The following is a 21,695-nucleotide window of genomic DNA, read 5'->3' as shown; positions in this document are numbered from 1 at the left end:
TCTGAACCCTTTATTTAAGGAAGCTAGAAACTCTTTAACTTGTCCCTTCTCCCTGGACATACAGTATTTTTCCTGGCAAGCAAGAACCCATTTAAAGGACCTTCTACTGCCTCATTCCCTGCTACCTCAAAGTTATGGTCTCACTACTCTGAACCCTGTATTTAAGGATGCTAGAAAGTATGTGTTCCTTCATCTAGCTAATTTTACTCTTTTTACATTTTTGTATAAATGAGAATTATTTTTTTATGCCCCTGGCCTTCTGTGATGCTATTTAGTAAGGACTCATAGCCGCACCCACCCTTGCCTCACACTAGTTGCTGCTTTCTTCTCTTCTGGCCTGTCCTCCTCACTCCTTTCCTGGCCTGAGTAATTATTTTCCTTTTCTCTCCTGCTCATGCTATTACCTGCTAATTACCTTTTTCTGTAATTGTTTTGTCCACTAGATGTCACCCTAACTTGCAAAGTTATTTTACCTTACTTTCTCTATGCACTGCATTAAACCTAACTAAATTACTCGCTGCTATACCTAATACTTCCAATCCTTTCCTCTTGTCCGATACTGTTAGATTTATTTCCTTTCTCTATTAAGATCTTCAGCTTAACCCCCTTTCTCACTCCTTTTACCCACTCTTACTCACCTCACCTCCCTTTCACTGATTGTCTTCAGACTGCTTTCCTCCACTTCGTCTGAACCCGCTCCATTCACCCTGCGGGCTCACTCCGCTCCCCTACCCTACCCCACCCCCAAATCCCAGCCACCCTTACAACTCCTAAACTTGTACTCCTTTACCACACCCCCTCCTCCTCACACCAATCACATTTTACCCCTCCCATCTAGCTCTACCAATAACTAACCACCTGCATCCTTTCAGTTGACTCTCTTACCTATCCTCCCTTCCTGTCTTCACTTCCTTGTCTTATTCCCAATTTACTTTCATACACTTGTCCTGTCACTATGCCTTACCTACTTACTTCAACCAATTTAAAACACATCCTCCTATTCTCACTTTTTCCTTTCATTCTCTTACCCTACCTTCTCACCTCTTATGAACAACTTACCCTACTGGAATCACACACCTTCACTCAAATTGCTAGCTCACAACCCTTAACACATTCCAAGCCTGTTCTAACATAATTTCTTCTCCCAGCTACCTTCTTGCAAAATTTCATAGAAAGGTCCACATTACCTACAGTAATCATGTACACAAAAAATCCCCACACATTTTCACTAAACCCTCACTCCTAATAAAAAGATTACTTATCTCCCTACAAGCAGGTGACATTCATCCCAACCCTGGCCCAAATAACACTACCACTTTTAACCCCACCAGTCTTCCACCCTCCAGTTCTAATCTACTCTCCAAACCCCCTAACTTTCTCTCTATAGCTCACCTTAACATCCATAGTATTAATAATAAAATTACCCAGCTCCATGCTCTTCTAGACATACACTCATTCGACATCCTTTGCCTGTCTGAAACTTGTCTTAAACAAGCAACCCAAGACAGTGAGATTATTCCCCCTGGCTATAACATCCACAGACTGGACCGTAAAGCTAAAAAGGGTGGTGGGATAGCAATTATTTACAAAACAGGAATGCAAATTACTGTCTTACATGACAAACCTCCCTCTGTAAGTAATGCCTAAATCCTTATCTCCAAACTTCAGCTTAATACCCATAAATCCATCTACATAATCTGCGTATACCTTCCCCCTGGAAATAACATTAGTACCCTAGAAGAGATCCTCAGCTGGCTCTCCATTTATTTCCCACAAGAAACAATAGTCCTGGGCGATGTCAACATCATCTGGATAACCTGCCCCTCAGTAGACCCTCCCACCCTCTTAAATCTCCATGGTTTTATACAAACCATTCAAGCTAATAACAAAGAAAGCATATTAGACTGGATTCTGATTAATCGTCACCGCCTAACTTATACAGTAGGAACACTACCTGATGACTTAAGTGACCATGCACTTACATACTTAATCAGACATAAAACTGATACCCCTAACCCAGCTAAATTCAAAATGGTCAGAACTAATAAAAACTTTAACCCTGCAACCTTCAAAGCTGAACTTACAGCCTGTAACTGGTCCCCTCTTAAACACCTTCCACTGGATGATGCTCTCTCATACTTCAACTCAAAATTCCTATCTATTCTAGACTCACATGCTCCCTCAAGATCTGTCAGAATTAGCTCAAAACCCGCACCTTGGCTATCAAAGGACACAAGGCATAAAATTATTCTGAAAAATAAACTCTGGACTAAATACTGTAGAACTGAAGATCTCATTGACCAACTAAACTTTAGGCAAATAAGAAACATTACAAAAACAGCCATACATCTAAATAAAAGAAACCATTACTGCCACCTACAAAAAGCTAATCAACATAATCCACAAAAGTTCTGGGCAGGAATAAGTAGACTCTTAAAGCATGGCCACTCTGACACCCCATGCCCTTCAGGCACTTCCCTAAACAACCCAAAACAAACTGCTGATGCCTTCAACACCTTCTTTACTGAAACTATCCAGTCTGTATCTAATCAACTTTCCCCAGATATCCCCTCCCTGTCCACCTCCTCTAATACTTCTTTTCCCTTATTTCAACTGCAACCTGTACCCACATCACTAATATGCTCTCTGCTCCACAAACTGAAATCCTCCTCTCCATCAGCTGACCAGCTACCAGCTCAATATCTAAAAATTGCAGCTAAAACGTTAGCCTATCCCATTTCCATCCTAATTAACAGAACCTTCATTGAAGGCTACATTCCATCAATTTGGAAAATATCACATATTATTCTGCTGCACAAAGCTGGTAACTCAACTGAACTCTCAAACTCTCCCCCCTAGCTAAAATCATGGCAAAATGCATCCAAAAACAACTTATAAATCACCTCTTAAATTATAATCTACTAGCTGACTGTCAACATGGCTTTAGACCATTCCACAGCACCACAACTGCCCTCCTTTCCTTCACTGACTGCATCAACAAAAACCGGAATAATTGCATCCTTACCTTTGCTCTCTTTATTGATCTATCCAAAGCCTTCGATATGGTCAATCACGAAATACTAATAAACTTACTTAAATCTTTTGCACTAGACACAAGTGCAATTAAGTGGTTCCACTCCTGTCTTCATAACAGACAGCAGGCAGTTCTTTTGCACAATAACTTATCCAACCACCTACCCATTTCCCTTGGAGTTCCCCAAGGCTAAATTCTTGGCCCTCTTCTGTTTTCAATTTTCATAAATGATCTTCCTACTACTATTCCTCTTGTAACCTGTATACAATATGCAGATGATTCTACTCTGATTTGTTCTGCCTCTTCCCCCTCCGAACTTCACTCTATCACCCAACAGACATTCCAAACTGTAGAAATGTGGTTCCTAAAGTGATGCTTAATCTTAAACCCCAAGAAAACCAAATTATTATTTTTCTCCCCCACCTGTAAATCATCTCCACTCAACTTCTCTGTCTTGTCAAGTAATGGCACCTATATTTCCCCTGACCCATCTACCAAGCTCCTAGGAGTGGAGTTTGACAAAAATCTAAGCTTCGACACTCACCTTAACAACACTATAAAACTAGTTAACAGAAAACTAGGCTCATTGTACAGAATTAAACCATTCCTTACTCCACTTGCCAGAGCATCCATCGCCCACTCACACCTAATTTCCACCCTCCTTTTTGCCTCTATCTACACTAATCTGTACAAAGCTAACCTCAGCAAAATCGCTGTTGCCTACAACAGTATTGCTAGATTTGCCTCTGGCTCTACTTTTAGAACTCACCACTGCATAAACTTAATCCAATTAGGATGGCTTGAGCTACATAACCTAATCTTATTTCACCAACTCTCCATAGCCCATAAAATCATGTATAAACCCTTTAATACCCCCATACTCACTACTCTTATTACTCCTTACTGCAATCTTAAAAGCCTACGCTCTTCTAATAAACTTATTTCCACTTGTAAATCCTGTAACATGGCCGGAAACTCTCTGTTCTCAAACATAGTAGGAAAAATCTGGAACACCCTTCCTGACAATCTCACTGCACTCTGCTCTCCGCTTTAAATCCCAACTCAAATCTCACCTCAAAACCCACTGGCTCTGCCCATGTACTAACCCTGACTAGTTTTCTATATCCTCACAAGTACTTCCTTTTTTTCTGATTACAGAACTTCAACTAACACTTCCCTATTTCTTCTATCATACTCAATTTGTACACCTATTAAATTTATAGTTTTTGTTGTTAATTTCTAATATTTCTTCTGCAAATATATGCTAATGAATCTTCTCATAGCTAATTTTTTTCTCTGTTATTAATGTATGCTTTTGGAGCTTTTCTCCCCGGGCCTCTGCTGAAAACGGACATATATACAGTCGGACCTGCCCGGTCAACAAATGTAAAATAATAAAAAAAAAATAAAAATAAAAGTTAAGTGCTTTCACCACCATCCCAATGGCTTCCTCAGACCGTGTATAACATAATTTTTAAAAAACATCATTTTATACTCACTTTTTAAGTTCCTAGTTCAAGATAACTCACTACACCTTACACTCAGTTTAGAGTAACCATTTCTTCATACATTATGCATGTGTCTAACATCCCTACATGGACGCAGATGTTAACGTAGAGACATAATCCAACATTACCCCACTCAATAGTGTAATCCATCTTGCCCATATGAACATTCCAGCCTACTATACATGTGTTTTAAAGCATTTAAATATCAAGATTATGTAACAGTAATATGTATTGAGCATACATTAAACCAATCACACTCCCGCTCTTTTCTCACTCGTGCATTGTACGCATATCTCCAGCATGTTAAAAGCATCATAAGAATCAGTATATAATAGGAACTTGTTCTTCAATAACCCCACACCTCTCAATGCATACTGACAACATATGCATTTACATTCTAGATCTAATAATACAAAAATATATAAAAAATATATATAAGGGGTAATAAATGTCTGATGTCCCTTCACGGACATAGATGTTAACTTAGAGACATAATCCCACTTAAAAATGCAATCCATCTTGCCCATATAGATATTGCAATCAGTAATGCATATATTCTAAAACATATAAATATTTATATAACTATCAAGAATACATAGCAATGGTATAGATTGTGCTTACATTAAACCGATAACACTACCCCTTTCTCGCTCGTACACTGTACGCATATCTACAACATGTCAGAAGCATCATGTGAATCAATAGACCATATGAACTTATTCTTAAATAACCCATCATCTCCCCATACATATTAACTACATATGCATTTACATTTTAAATAATAAAAAATTCCCTAGGTATAGCATACTTTAACATTGGCCCATGCGATATTTCCATCCATCTTAGGCACACACACATTCTAAGCTAATTCAGTAAATATATTCTAAACTGTAATGGATGTGTGTATAAAAAACACATCGATGTCAAAAAAGGGTCATCATTAATACATGTCCAACTTATATGGGCTCATTACAACTCTATACTGTTAGGATCTCATACATTATATATAACTTCATAAAGAATGTAAGTGCATACTAATCCAAGGGATCATTTCCCCCACGCATAGCACCCCATTACGTATTAACTACAAATGTATTCTACAAATATATATATAAAAATATATAAAAAGACATACAGTAAAAATGTCAATCATAAATGCATATATTAAATCTAATCAGTTAATTATTGCACATGTATTGTTATCTCAATCATTTCGTATCTTTTGATTTCAAGAGCATCTAACTATATAACCATCTATATGTAGAGTGATTATATTACTTGGGGCACCCATACATTACTGCCGCCTTCTGTCTTTTTGCAAAATGCACGCATAAACGCAATATATATTGAAGTATTTCTTGTCTGTGTGTGTATGTATATATATCAGGTAATATATTCATTTCCTAACTCCCCGGGCATCTAGTATTGGTTTAACTAACTAGTGAACTTGGATGGATTTTAAAACTGAGAGCAGAGAAAGGTTATGGATTAAATGGGAAGGTGTCAGTTAAACCAATACTAGATGCCTGGGGAGTTAGGAAATGAATATATTACCTCATAAATATACAAAGACATGAAATACTTCAATATATATTGTTTGAGTGCATTTTGCAAAAAGACAGAAGGGGGCAGTAATGTATGGGTGCCCCAAGTAATATAATCACTCTACATATAGATGGTTATATAGTTAGATGCTCTTGAAATCAAAAGATACGAAATGATTGAGATAACAATACATGTGCAATAATTAACTGATTAGATTTAATATATGCATTTAAGATTGACATATTTTTGCTGTATATCTTTTTATATATTTTTATATATATTTGTAGAATGCATTTGTAGTTAATACGTAATGGGGTGCTATGCGTGGGGGAAATGATCCCTTGGATTAGTATGCACTTACATTCTTTATGAAGTTATATATAATGCATGAGATCCCAACAGTATAGAGTTGTAATGAGCCCATATAAGTTGGACATGTATTGATAAGCCTTTTTTAACATTGATGTATTTCTTATACACACACATCCATTATAGTTTACAATGTATTTACTGAATTAGCTTAGAATGTGTGTGTGCCTAAGATGGATGGAAATATCGCATGGGGCAATGTTAAAGTATGTTATACCTAGGGAATTTTTTATTATTTAAAATGTAAATGCATATGTAGTTCATATGTATGGGGAGATGTGGGGTTATTTAAGAATAAGTTCCTATGGTCTATTGATTTACATGATGCTTCTGACATGTAGATATGCGTACGGCGTACGAGTGAGGAAAGGGGTAGTGTGATCGGTTTAATGTATGCACATTCTATACCATCACTATGTATTCTTGATATTTATATAGATATTTATATGTTTTAGAATGTATGTATTAAAGATTGGAGTACCTATATGGGCAGGATGGATTGCATTGTTAAGTGGGATTATGTCTCTTTAAGTTAACATCTATGTCTGTGAAGGGACATCAGAGACATTACCCCTTATATATATTTTTTTATATATTTGTTGTATTATTAGATCTAAACTGTAAATGCATATGTTGTCAGCATGCATTGGGAGGTGTGGGGTTATTGAAGAATAAGTTCCTAGGATATAGTGATTTTTACGGTAGCATTGTCACCTCACAGTAAGACACTGTCCGGTTCGATTCACAGCTAGAGCGTTTTCTGCGTGGAGACATGCGTGAATGGGCGTACCTTCGTTGAAGGTTGTGCGTCAGGGCTGGTAACTTGGCATGTAAAAATCAACTACCAATCATTAGCGGACCGGAGTTCCGCTGTGGCGACCCCTAACCGGGAAAAGCCGAAAGCCACAACAACGATGCTTTTAACATGATGGAGATGTGCGTACAATGTATGAGCGAGAATAAAAGGGGGAGTGTGATTGGTTTAATGTATTCTCAGTATATATTATTGTTACATAATCTTGATATTTAAATGCTTTAAAACACGTATTGTAGGCTGGAATGTTCATATGGGCAAGATGGATTACACTATTGTGTGGGGTAATGTTGGATTATGTCTCTAAGTTAACATATACGTCTGTGTAGGGACGTTAGAGACATGCGCATAATGTATGAAGAAATAGTTATGCTAAATTGAGTGTAAGGTGTAGTGAGTTATCTTGAATTAGGAACTTAAAAACTGAGTTTAAAATGATGTTTTTTAAAAATTGTTATATATGGTCTGAGGAAGCCACTGGGATGGTGGTGAAAGTGTTTACCTGATTTTACTTGTAATAAAGTGTTTTATGAATATTAAGCCATACTTCATATGACCATTTTTTTATTTTTGTATTTGCTTTTTGCTGTTGGTGTCTGGCTGAACATTTACTTGCTTACTGTTTTTTTGGAATTTTTATTACAGAAAACACTTTCAGCTCAGCCAAACAACAAACCAAACAGCTAAAAACTGCAATGGATTCACCAATAAGTGCCTCTCACCGCTTCCTCGCCAAAGTGAAATAATAGCAGCGCTTCCTCGCCAAAGCGAAATAATAGCAGTTAAACAGAATAAGATTCCTTCACTTCTTGGACTTCACACGAACTAATAGTTTATTCACAGCCAAACGAAAACACAGATAAATCCGATCCCAAATACATGAATTGAGTATTAATAAAGCCATTTGTAGATTATGGTATTGATTGTATTTATTTATATATTTGAATATATTTTATATAGTATTACATAGTATTTATTACAATATATTTGAATTTATTTAGTAGATATTGATTCATATGTTTTTAATATAGTAGATATAATAATTTTTGTATCATTTTTGTATAATTTATGTACAATATAAGTACAAATTTATTTATAAGATATCTATTGACGTAGAGAGATCATATAGTAGTCCTAACGTTACAGCGAGCGCAATAATGTTTGGATATGTTTTTATAAATATTTTTAGACATATATTTTTAGTTATATTTTTATAATATTTATGAACTGTATATATAAGAGAATAGCCTAGTTTCATTTGAAAGGCATATATGAAATGTTTTTAGACCATTTGATATTATGAATAAGCGAAGAAATATTGACATAATTGACAAGTCAGAATGGAAGAGAACTGAATGCATTTAAACATTACTGTTGCTTTAAAAGAATACACATAAATTTAAACTTTTTTGCGCCAAAAAGTTTATTTAAAATGCCAGTTGAGTAGTAGAAGCAGTTCTGAGGAAGAGCCCAGTATGTTGGGTGAAAGTGCTTAACTCTTGTTTGTATAACTGCTTTATTAATACTCAATTCATGTATTTGGGATCGGATTTTAACTGTGTTTTCGTTTGGCTGTGAATAAACTATTAGTTCGTGTGAAGTCCAAGAAGTGAAGGAATCTTATTCTGTTTAGCTGCTATTATTTTGCTTTGGCGAGGAAGTGCTGCTATTATTTCGCTTTGGCGAGGAAGCGGTGAGAGGCACTTATTGGTGAATCTGTTGCAGTTTTTAGCTGTTTGAATTTTTATTACAAACAATTTCAGAATTAAATTTAAACCTACATAATTTGTAATTTTACAAGGAATTAGAAACTATGCTCTTCATGATTTTCTTGAGCTTCTACAAGTTCAGAATAAAATATTCCAAAATTAATAGAATATATTTTATGCTGTACAAGAAGAATGATTCTAAAGCTAATCTGCCAGTCCTTTATAACATTTTTATTTGTTTTAAAGACAATATAAAAAGTTTTGGGGAAAAAAAAATTGAGGAAAATCAAAGAATCCCTGAATGTAAAATGATTCTGACATTAAATTTCATTAGTGGCACTTCTCTTTCTTACTATTGGTACACTTTCACATGGAAGAATATTTCTTAACCCTTATAAAATAGCAAAATAATTATATATAATAAATAGTCATCAGTGTTAGAGTTAGTCTGATAAGAATGTATGAAATTAAAATTTCTGTGTATTTCTGTTCCTAATCTTAATAGGATGAATATCAAAGCTTCCTCTACTGAAATTACAAATAACTTAATATGGCCTTATTTATATAATTGTTACATGTAATATATATTCTCCCATACAACTGAAATATGTTCATTTTAGTTGAATCTAAAGCCATCCATTACATCCAACAGTACCACCTTCTCACTCTTAAACAGCATGGATTCTTGGCTGGCCTGAGCACTGTGGTCATTTACAGAGGAGATCCTTCTCAGAATGGATAAAGGAAACCTTTAAGGAGCTCTCTTCATTGACCTTACCAAAGCTTTTAATCTAATTGACCACTTCCTGTTCCTTCTCTACCACCAAGAGATCATTGTTAGATCCATCATGGTCACCTAGTTCCAACATTTCTTAACAAATAGGCCCATCTTTGTCATTGCCAGCACCCCTTACCAGATCCATACTTGCCCCTCTTTTGCTTTTAATCTTTATTAACAAGCTGCACTCTGATCTCCCTAACTTTCCTATGAATCTTTATGCCAATGACATGGTTATTCTTCAGTCCAGTCCCTCATATTCAGCTATTCAAACCCAACTTCAGTCTGACCTCCACTCACTTAATTCTTGGCTAAGCAGCCATAAGCTTCTCCTAACCCCTCTAAAACAAAAAGTATGATATTTGGAACCTCACAAAAGTTAAAGACTTCTAAAAATATTAACAATGATGAAGTAAGTGATTGCCTAATAGAAATAATCACATCTTCTAAATACTTAGGTTGATGGCTAGATCAGTCACTTAACTTCCAAAGCCACATTGAAAACACTAGAAAAAAGATCAGTTCTCTCTGATTCTGGAAGATCTTTCACTTTCGCTCCAAACCAGCTTGAGCTGCAGTAGGCAAAATAGTCCTCCTTGCTCAACTTGAATACAGGCTCAACATCATAGCCACAGCCTCTAAAATGTTACTGACTTTAGGGTATGTCTCATTTTTTTAATCCTGAATTATTGCACTTATAATTACCAGTGGCTGAGAATTGCTGAAGGTTTTCTGTATTAGTCTGACATCCTGTCTTTTTTTGAAATGTTTGTATTGTAGCAACCTCATACCATTTAATAAGACACTTGCACTTAATATAGGCACCACTACCTTCTCTTAAGATTTGCAAAGATTTGGCATACATACAATATGCAGTACATTTCAACAGCACCCCTTCCCATCCAAAAGATCATCTATGCAAAAATTATTAAAGTTCTATACCTGTGGACTGCTACACTTGAATAACCTTTGTTATGGAAAGTCAAACTGCCTTAAAATGAATGTCTCTAGAGGCATTCTTGTTTCTGTTGTTCCTGCTTTAGATGCAAACAGATGCAACCCCTCATTCCCTTCCAGTTTAACCTTAGCTAGCGACTAGGAGCAAGTCCAGAGTCCAAGAGAAGCAATGACAGGAGAGAAACTACAACCCCTTTGCTTCAAATAACTAGAGTTTTTGCCAAGTTCTTGGATACCTATAGTGCTCTTAAAGTTTAAAATCCAGGAGGGAACATACATACATTTAAAAATGGAAGTAGTAAAAGAACTTTATCACTACACACACAACTTTTTCTTAAACAATGGTGCAACCACAGATTTGTTATGTTTTCTTCAGAATATATATTCAGCCTCTGTTGTGTGATATACAAAGTATATTCAACCAAATAATTAGTTATATCATTAGCCTTTACCAGAAGTGATTTGGCTAACTTTTTTTTGTCCTGGTCTTTTTTTCTAAGTCTACTGACCATCAGCCCCTCCTGTCACCCTTTGAGATTATTCTTTCCCATCACATCTGCAGCTGTACCAGTTTTACCCCATGGTCTGGCAAGTATAGTTTCTATGAGCAGCTTTTTTGCAACTTTTCTTTATCATGTTTTTTTGAAACCACATTTTTTTAAATGTGCAAGCAAATGGTGCACTTCTGTGTGTTTTTTTTTTCACTTTTTTCCACTGTTGTATATGAACATGGAGTTTGTATCTTTAAGTAAAGATGATGTGGGCCACTCCCCTCCCAAATGGGTGGGGTATGGGGACTTATCGTCTCAAAAAATGTTTATATGCTTCTTTATGTAGAAAAAACAATGAAGCATATCTCATAGGGTGACTCAGCTGAACAAGATAAACAATGTCACCCTTTTGAGCCTCCCTACTTTCCAGTAGATATTTAGATTTTGATACTTTAAATTCTGACAGCCAGTGTTGTTAGATGAGCTTAGACTCTTGAATACCCAGGCAGCCATAGGATTTTTCCTCTCATTATGGCAGTCTTGAAGATGTAGTTGCTATATTTTGTCCCCTGGTTGCATGCAGAGTTTTACATGTACTCCTCTCTTGGCTGATACCATACTTGGGTGCATATACTAACCTTTTTTACTTCCTTGTTGTCTCTTACCCTGACTCCTTCCATGCTGGATGAAGTAGCCAGAATTAGACACTTATTCCTACTGTCCCAGTCTGGCTTTTCCAGCACTCTAGCTGACAGTTGTTTCTGAGTTACCTAGGATGTAATCGGAGCTTCACCTGTCTATACCATGGACCCAGATTTACTGTGTAATGCACTAAATTCATAATGAAGAGGACGGAAAGAATTCTGTGTCTTAGCTGGTTGTTATCCTGTCATTACCAACAAACTAAAATTGTTATTTATAAAATGCTTGAGTTATTTCAGAATCACTCTTTTTCTAATTTCTTCAAGTCTTTTGGGTTTCTAATACCATAACGGGAATTGACCCCATTCCTAAGTCAATGTATGATTAAAGGTCATGGAACTAGTATTGTTTCAGTCTTTGATGTTAGCCAGAAGTGGTCTTCGCAGCACCCGCAGTGTGCCCAGTCATGATTCCCTCTGCAATTCGTATAGAGTTGCATGTATCAATAGTATATCTAACTATGATTGTAAATTATTTTTTGTAAGACCCTTTGCTCCTACTACTACAGGAACTGTCTGGGTATATTTCTTCCCAACTGCCCTTGTTTCTTCCTGCAAATCCTGTTATTTTATGACAATGTGTCTCTGTCATGCGTAAGACACTGTAGTCACTGGGTGTAGCAATTTCAATGATCAATGCTACTTTTGTCTTCTTTTCATAAACTAATACATCTGGTTTTCTTGCATCTATTTTTTGAATTGTTGGTAGTGGATGATCCCAAGTAATGTAGATTTCATTTTCTATGATGCTTTGTGGCTCATGTTTCCAGTGTTTGTCAACTACTTCAATATTATAATGTTTGCACAATCCACAATGTAACAGTCTTACCACATTATTATGCCTTTCAGTATACAGTCCTCCTGACATTTTTTTTCGTGCTCGTGATTTTCCATTAGTATATCACAACCAGCAACAAGATATGTGACCTTCCAATTCTGTTATATAAAACCTACATTTGTCTGTTTCTCCCACATGTTCAATAATAATAATTTGTACTTCACATTAATTAGTTCCAATGAGTAAGACTTACTTAATTTTAATTTTCTGTATAAAACAATAGCATTGTTTTGCTTTTGGACTTGTCGTAACTGAAAGCTGTTTTGGGGCAGTTTACATGTTCAGGTATCAAACAGAAATGTGTGTCTGTGTGTGTGTGTATATATATATATATATTTTTTTTTTTTTTTTTTTTTTACAAATTACATTATTTGGTTGGGCTTTGCTTGTAATATTTATAGGTAGTGTCTAATGAGAGAATCAGAATGCTTGAGATTATCTCAGTGTACTTCACAAATGAAAATCACTTTTGGGCAAAAAAGGGGCCTTGAATGCTGTACTTTAGTTTGTGGCAGAACACTTTGTGCAGTATGCACTTATTGATTAAAAAACTTGTGTCGTGTAAATGAACCTTCTATCTTATTTTTTTGTTTTGCAGGAGTTCATCCGTGAAGGCTGCCTCTGCAAACTGACAAAGAAAGGCCTGCAACAAAGAATGTTTTTCCTTGTAAGTCCTAAGTTTCAGGCTTCATAAAATGAATTGCTTGCTTTGCTGTATGAAATGAATGAAAACCAAGTTCTTGCTTTAGTTTGCTTGGTATTTATAATTTCAAAGAACTGCCATAACTTTTTATGTTGTCAGTGTTGAGATTAATACATTTCATAAAATATTGGTTCTTTTTCCACTCTTCCATTTTATAGGAAACAGTTATAAGAGCACTGCAACACAAATGACCAGTTGGAAGGAAAGTGTAGACTGCCATTTGGGAAGGAGTTTGTCCATCCACAACTCATTTTCTCATGTTCCACATGGGGTTGGGGTGTCACTTCAATAGTAACTATCATCTAGAGCCAAAGTTTACACCATCGGGTGGCTAGCCCTATCACGGTTGTCCTTCCATACCACTCGCTTCTACACACATTCACTCCTATGGCTAATTTAGAGTGCCCAGTCCAAATGTCTTTGGACTGTGGGAGGAAACTGGAGTAGCCAGAGAAAACCCATGTGAATACAGGGAGAACATATAGACTCCACACAGAAGGTACACTAGTGGGGGGGGGGGGGCTTGGAGTTGCTAAACAACAGAGAGAGATTTTACTGCAAAGTTAACAAATGATGCTCTGAGTAGTGTTTTTGATGACAGGCAAATGACTGATCCTTTCACATAATGTTCTCATTATCATTTGGATGATTCATCTATGGTATTTGCCAAATATATGATGCAACATAATACTGCAGTTTTAAATGTGCATGTATTCGAAAGCAGTTATTATTGAGGCAAATGTGTTAAATTTGCCTGTGGAGTAAGTAAATTATATCTCTCATCTGCTATGATTTACACACAGTACTATGATTTTGGCTCTCAGTTTTACTCTTGCTTCGCTTAGATTTACTGACGCTCATCTTAAAGTCATGCATGTTTGTGAGTACATATCTTATTAAAATATTAAGCCATGCATGTTTGTGAGTACATATCTTATTAAAATATTAAGCCATGCATGTTTGTCAGTACATATCTTATTAAAAAATTAAGCCAAGACTAATGTCACCTGTTATTAACTGTATAAGGTTTAGTATATAAAAACTTCCTGTTTCAATAACTAAAAAAAAAAAAAAGTTCCTATTTCTTCTGATCCTTTGGTATGATTTTTTTACGGGTGGAGGTATGGAGTAAAAACAAAGCTGTAACGTTCCTAACAGCTTTTTTGTGTGTCACTGATAAGCCAGACTCAGGAGTGTTTAGCATGAGGTTTGAGCAAAAATCTAAGTATCCCAGAACCATGAGTCTAAAATGCAAGTCTGCTTTATTATCTTGGTAAAAACTTTCACAGTTGCCCACTGCTGCTTCAGGCTTCAAGTAACAACAAAAAAAGCAAGAGGTTCACAAAGAGGAAGGCTGAGCTGAACAATGAGGGTCTGAGATGAGACTTCAGTGTTTTGAACCTCAGGGTGTTTGACAAGGACAGAAGTGCTCAAACTGCAGGCTGCATCTCAGCAGGGCTGACAAGGGAATGATTACTCTGAGTACCCTGACTGTTGACATTTGAGTGGCTGTTGGTTTTAACACTGGTGAATTTCTACCATTTGACTATTTAAAAATAAAATGAAATAATTAGTCATCTATAGCTAGGAGCAGTGTAATAGGATCATTTACATTGCAGCTGATCAGACCTTTAATTGTATGGGTTTGCTAATTTTAAAATGTATAATTTAAAAAAATCATACTTTTATTTCTGTGCAGTCTTTATAATCTTAAAAATTTTGCTTAAAAATGTGAAAACACACCAATTAGTAAGTAAAATAATGCGTAGCATTTAGAATTAAATGTATACATTACGGTGACCTAAAAGTTAATCACACAGTCAAAGGATTTACTTATCCATTTATTTTACATTTGTTGACCGGGAGTGTCCAACTGAGCCAAAGCCCTTTTTCAGTGGAGGCCCGGGGAGAAAAGCTCTGTAAGTACATACAAATTAGTAAAAAAAAAAAAAAAAAGTTGAATACAATGGTAATTTAAATTCATACCGTAATCACAAAAACTTTACAAGTATAAAAAACAAAAGTAGATAACAGGAATGTTAACGGGAACGCTGTTATTAGGATACAAATGCATAGAAAGTTACATAAGCTTTTGATATTTATACTACGTATTACTTAGACAGTAGCAGTAAGTCAAGTGGCGTTTGCAGATTTAGAAATAGAAAGGGAGGTTTAGAGGTAGTAATGGGAGAAGGAAAAGAGTAGAATGAGAAAGGGAGAGAGGGTGAATTTTTGGGGGAAAGACAGGAGTAACCGATATAGATGGTTACTTTGTAAAATGGCTTTGGTCAGGGAGCATGAGGACAGTGGCAAGTCCAATGACTTTTAAAATAGTCTTTGGTGTCAGATTTAAATTGTTTGAGGTGCGTGAGGGTCCTGATTTCAAGTGGGAGTTTATTCCAAGCAATGGAGGGGTGGTAGCTATATGTGTTACACCCAATTTTTGACTTGGGTTTGTAGACTTTTAATAGGTCTTGGGATGAGCTCCAGAGATGCCTAGTAGGGGTGTAGTGGGAGATGAGAGATGATAGTGCTGGACAAAAGGCAGGCTGATAAAGAATGGAGTGTATGATTTGGAGCTGAGATTGGAGAAGCAGGTGAGGTAGTTCAATCCAGTTTAGAAATATAGGAAGAGACAGTGGTGGAATTTATCGATTTGTTGTGCTGCACATCTAACTAGCTTGTGATAGGTCGACTCTAACTTGGTAAGTAAAATGGAGTTGAGATTTGTAAGTATTTGGGAACAATATGTTAGGCTAAATAGAAGATGTGTGTGTGTAAGTGCAATCCTGGCTTCAGTGGTAAGGAATTTTTTATTTCTATGTAGTAGTCCTAGTTTCTGATGAGTTTTTCTGATGGTTATTTATGTGTAGATCAAATTTTAGTTGATTGTCGATGGTCATGCCAAGTAGTTTTGTGCTGGATTCAGCTGTGATGAGTATTAAGGGAGATTATGGAGAAGAAATATTTGATGTGGTTTATGTTTTTAGGAAGAGAGAGAAGCAACTTTGTATTTTTAGGGTTGAGGATGAGCTGATTATTGGAGAGCCATGTTTCAAATGAGTTAAAGGATGACTGGGTTGTTGATAGGAGTTCAGAGGATGAGTTGGCAGTAGTGATGACTGTAGCGTCATCTGCATATTGGACAATGATAGACTGAGGACAAGAGGAGTAGAGTAAGTTGGTGAAGATATTAAAAAGTAGTGGACTAAGAATGGATCCCTGGGGAACACCAATTCTTACTGCAAGGAGGACTAGATAGAGCTGAGTGACTTTTCACTGATTGGAGTCGGTCAGTGCGGTAGTTAGAGAACCATGCTACTGTATCAGGGGAGAAATTAAGGTATGTTAGTTTGTTTAGTAGGAGAGAGTGAGAGAGACTGCCAGAAGACTATGAGAGGTCTAGGAATAGATGAGTTAAGCTTATGGTCATCTTTGGCTAAAGTAATAATGCTGAGGCAGGATAGTAGAGCAGTGGTGGTACTATGCTTAGGTCAGAAACCATGATGTGTAGGAGTGAGCAGTTTGTCCTGTATGAGATATTGCATAACTTGTTTGTGTATACATTTTTCCAGGACGTTCGAGAGGGAGGAGTGGATAGCAAAAGGTTGGAAGTTGGAGATCTCTGAGGAGTTACCTTCTTTGTGAATAGGTATAGTTTGGATGTTTTTATTGTAGTCTTAAATATTGTACCAGTGGGATGCTTTCCATGGCAGTGGAGTCATTTCAATAGAGACAACACAATGTCAGCAGATACTCTTTCCAACAGATGTTCAAACTGAGATTCTGACAACTTCCCAGTAAGGCTAAGGTTTCTAGTTAGGTGGCAGTTCTGCCATTTATTCTATGAATGAGTGTCCAAGTTTATGTGAGGTGGTGTACATATGTAACAAAACCTTACAGATTTTTCATATGAGGAGTTGCCCATATGTAACAAACTCTTACAGATTTTTTATATGGAAGGTTGTGTGCTTGTGCAGCAAACCCATACAGAATGTTACATGTGCACAACGGATCAGCTACAGAACACCGACAGCCCAAAACACCATCACCCATATGGCCGACAGCGCCACAACTTCACAAAAAAGGAAAATAAAATTGTCCGCCCCCCACACCTTACATATACCAACTCCGAGATCGCACTACAGTGCAAGAATGGAATTTTTTCATTCCACACTATTGGGAGATAGCGTTTCCCCGTTGTCGATATTCTGAACGTCGACCATATGGGTGTCGGCATTGTGAGCTGTCTGTGTTCTGTATGGGACCTGTGCACAACACCTCATATGAACAAAGCCTTACAGATTTTTCACACAAGCTGTTTATATGTAACAAAACCCTACAGATTGTTCTCAACTAAGGTGAAGCTTACATTACGTAGATTTGAGAATAGGACTGAGGGGGTCTTATGAAGGGACCCCATCAGTGACCTGGGTACAGCACTCTGTACTAGATGCAGTCAACAAAGATCATCTACTGGCAGCTGAATATAAAGGCACTATACATTAACCCAGCCATGAATACACAGCTGCATTTAGGATAGTGGTAAGATGAGAACTTGAGCAAAGTGCTTATTTTGAGGGATACTAATTAAATTAAATGATAAAAGTTTTATCACAGCTAACTTGTTATCCCTTAGTTTTATTTCGTCACCTAGGATGGCTGCAATATTGCACACCCTAGAAACAGTATTCATTTCCACATCCATCAATCCTTTAATCAAAGTAAACTTTGTCATTTAGAACTACACGCGTGTAGCCTAAACTAAGTTTCATACATCAGCTCAATTCTTGAGATTACAAGGGAAAGTGACACCACACACACAAGTAGAGGAATAAGCATAACTTAACAAATACAATAGTACTTCAATACACGCAAGAAAGAGCAGCGACATTTACCAGCACTCATGTACATAAAGAATGCCCTCCCCTGAGTTAAATTAATTACCCTATTTAAAGTAAAACAAAACACACTACAGATTGAAAATACCTAAGTTATTTGTTTAATGTTGCAGTTGAGTGAGTTAAATAATACTGACTATGGATACAATAAATAAATATTGAATTACTTGGAATATATATATATATATATATATATATATATACACATACATACACATATATATATATATATATATATATATATATATGTATATATATATATGTATATATATATATGTATTGCACAAATAAATGAAAATTGAGTTGTGTCCAGACCCCTAGGACTAGTGCCAGAGTTCAGAAGTCTAATTACTGTAGGGTAGAAACTGTTACTGAATCTTGTAGTCCTGCAGCAGATGCTACAGTATCTCCTGCCCAATGCCAGATGCTTAAACAGCCCATGTACAGGATGCGTGTTGTCCTGTATTATTTTGGTGGCCTTTTGAGTGTTTGTTGCAGAATAAAGATGACGTATCGATGGAAGACTAGAACCTGTTACCTTCTCTGCAACCCTCACCACTCTTTGCAGTGCCTTCCTTTCTGTAACTGTGTGTAGCTTCCAAACCACACTGTGAAGTCGCAGGTGAGGATGCTCTCTCTAATGCACCTCTATAGAAGGTGGAGAGAATATGAGGAGGAAGCTTAGCTTTTTTCAGCCTTCTTAAAAAGTGGGGGTGTTGATGTGCTTTCTTGACCAGTTAGCTGGTGTTTCCCGACCGCAAGAGATCCTCTGATGTGTTCACCCAGGAATTTCATAGGTTCATAGGTGTGTACTAGGCTAATGGCCCTTGAGCCTTTACAAGCCTAGCCCATAGGATTACCCTGGCATTGTGCCACCCGACCTTAGTTTTCAGTGCCTCTGTCAAGTAAACCGACTGGAGTGATCCCTGGGGTGAATTTTCTTTCTATTTCCCATCCACTCATCAAGATTTCTCTTGAAGAGGGCCAGTGAGGTGCTCTGCTTGACATGTATGGGAAGTCGGTTTGATAGCATGGGCAGTCTCTGGGTTATGAACCTGTACCTCCAGCATGTTCTCTTAATTGTGGTAATGAGGTTTAGGTCTCTGGAGCATGTGGTGTGGAGGGGTTGGGATTTCTTTAGATGTAGCATTTCTAACAGAGCTGGGTCAGACATGGCTTTATAAGTCAAGTAGAGATCACCTCTAAGTAGGTGATATGAGACAGAGAATAGTTGGAGTTTTTTGAGTCTGTGCATATAGGACAAATGTTTAAGGCCTAGGATCCTCTTTGTGAGGTACTTTTGAGGCCTGTCCAGTTGTTGCAGGTGTTTAGTCAGGTACGTGCCAAATGAGGCATTGTACTCAATGATTGGCCTAATGAGGGAAGAGTAGAGGGAGACAATGACCTCTTTCTTCCTGGATGCAAAACCCTTAGTAATGAGATGTGCCACATAGAAAGACTTTCTGACCACAGTGGCAATGTGGTCGTCAAAAGAGAGGTTGCTGTCGCCTGTGTTCCCAGGTCTCTTATAACACCTGTGTTCAGCAGACTACCATCTGTGTGTAATTCATAGGAACCGGGTTTTTCCCAAAGGGGATGACGACACATTTTTTGGCATTGAGCTTAAGGCCATGGTTCTGACACCAGTCTGTCTCAGTGAGGCCTTTCTGTAGGATGTCAACATCACTTGGGGAGTTAATAGCTCCCAACTTGCAATCATCTGCGAACTTTGTCAGCCAGAGTCCCCTTGTGTTGGCCTGGACTTCAGAGAAGTAGATACCAAACAGGAGGGAACCCAGGACCGAACCCTTTGGGACTCCATTCGTGACTGGTCAGCAGACTGACATAGAAGCAGCTACTTTCACACTGTGGGTTCTACCTGTGAGCCAGTTTGCAACCCACCTAGTGATATAGGGGTTTGACACCTAGCTTAGTGAGTTTTTCTATGATTCCTGAGTGGGGAATGGTATCAAAGGCCTTGACCAGATCAAGGTAGGCTGTATGAACCACCTTGCCTTCATCCACAGCTCTAGTGACTGACTCAAAGAAGTTGACCATGTTGAGCAGGCATGATCTACCCTTCACAAAACCAAACTGTGTGGGATCCAGAGTTTGTAGATTCCCTATATCCTTGTTTATTAGGTCCATGATGATGCATTCCATAGCTTTGCATATCAGACTCATCAGGCTAATGGAGCGATAGTTCCCAGAGTTTGTAGTCGCTCCTCCTTTGTGGTGAGGGATAACTGTAGCAGTGCACCATTTGGTAGGGACAAAGCCTGAGGTGAGGCTGTGACTGAACAGGGCACACAGGTGAGGTGCCAGTTCACTCTCTAGTTCATGTAGAACACAGCCAGGGATATTGTCATTTCCCATAGAATCTGTAATTTTGGCCTTGGACAGTGCTGTTTTAACCTGTGCAGCAGTAATAGAGGGTGCCTGGCAATCTACTGGTATTGTGACTGGTCCTTTGGGGGGGGGGGTGAGAGGGGTAAAGTTGGCACTGAATCTGTTGGATAGTATATTGTCAATATCTGTTGGCTCAGTATAGAAGGTACCATTGTGCAGTAGCTCAGAGAAAGTCTGGGTATTGCCGTGGAGATTCTTTACATAACTATAGAAGGCCTTGTGGTTGTCTTTACTATCTGCTGCAATTCTGTTTTCATAGCTAGCTTTAGAGGATTTGATGAGGGTTCTCAACTTTTTGTTGGGGCTGATAAGGGAGTTTTTCCAGTATTGGAACTTCACCTTTTTCTGCATCAGTTTCTTCCTTCTGTTGTAGAGTTTGTTTATGGCAGGGGACCACCAGATTGGCTTCCTTTTTTTGGAGGAGAACGTCTTGGTTCTATTGGGTATGGCGAGATCCATGCATTTATGTTTTTGTACAGTGCATTGGTGTATGATTTGGCGGTCATGCAACTATTCTCAATTTGCGTGGGTGCCGTGAAGTTAGCCACCTCTGTTTTTAGGAGCCCAAAGTTAGCTTTGGAGAATTTTTCATGTTGGTTACCTTTGCGGGGGGGGGGAGGGGGGATTTGGATTTCCAAGGTGACTAGTTTGTGGTCGGATCTAACCAGGGAAGAGTTGACTGTTGGTGTAGAGCAATGGTCGCCCATGTTAGTAATGGCCAGGTCTAGGATGTTGTTACCTCTAGTGGGGGTAAGAACGAGCTGGTCCAGGGCATTGGAGCTAATGAATTCCAGGAAATGGGCAAGTTTATTGGTACATGAGTAGTTTTCCCAGTTAATGGAGGGGTAGTTGAAGTCGCCCAGTATGAGAGTATTAGGTTGGTCCCTAATATTCTCCAGGGTGCTTAGGAATGTGGAGTGTGAGTCTTGGGATGTGGT

At 37.6% G+C, this 21,695-nt stretch overlaps 1 protein-coding gene across 1 annotated transcript in view; it reads left to right on the top strand.

Annotated features, from left to right (window-relative positions):
• The window catches only part of LOC122801240 (FERM, ARHGEF and pleckstrin domain-containing protein 2-like), a 963,231-nt gene that overhangs the window by 575,326 nt on the left and 366,210 nt on the right, over positions 1–21,695 (top strand). The window contains exon 9 of the mRNA XM_044070791.1: positions 13,343–13,411. Coding sequence (XP_043926726.1) covers positions 13,343–13,411 — 69 coding nt within the window. The remainder of the gene's footprint in view (positions 1–13,342; positions 13,412–21,695) is intronic.

The sequence above is a fragment of the Protopterus annectens genome, chromosome 4.part1 (genome assembly GCF_019279795.1).
Source record: "Protopterus annectens isolate FY-2018-M chromosome 4.part1, PAN1.0, whole genome shotgun sequence".
NCBI lineage: Eukaryota > Metazoa > Chordata > Ceratodontiformes > Protopteridae > Protopterus > Protopterus annectens.
The sequence above is the reverse complement of the archived record's forward strand: the minus strand, read 5'-3'. Positions and strand labels throughout refer to the sequence as shown.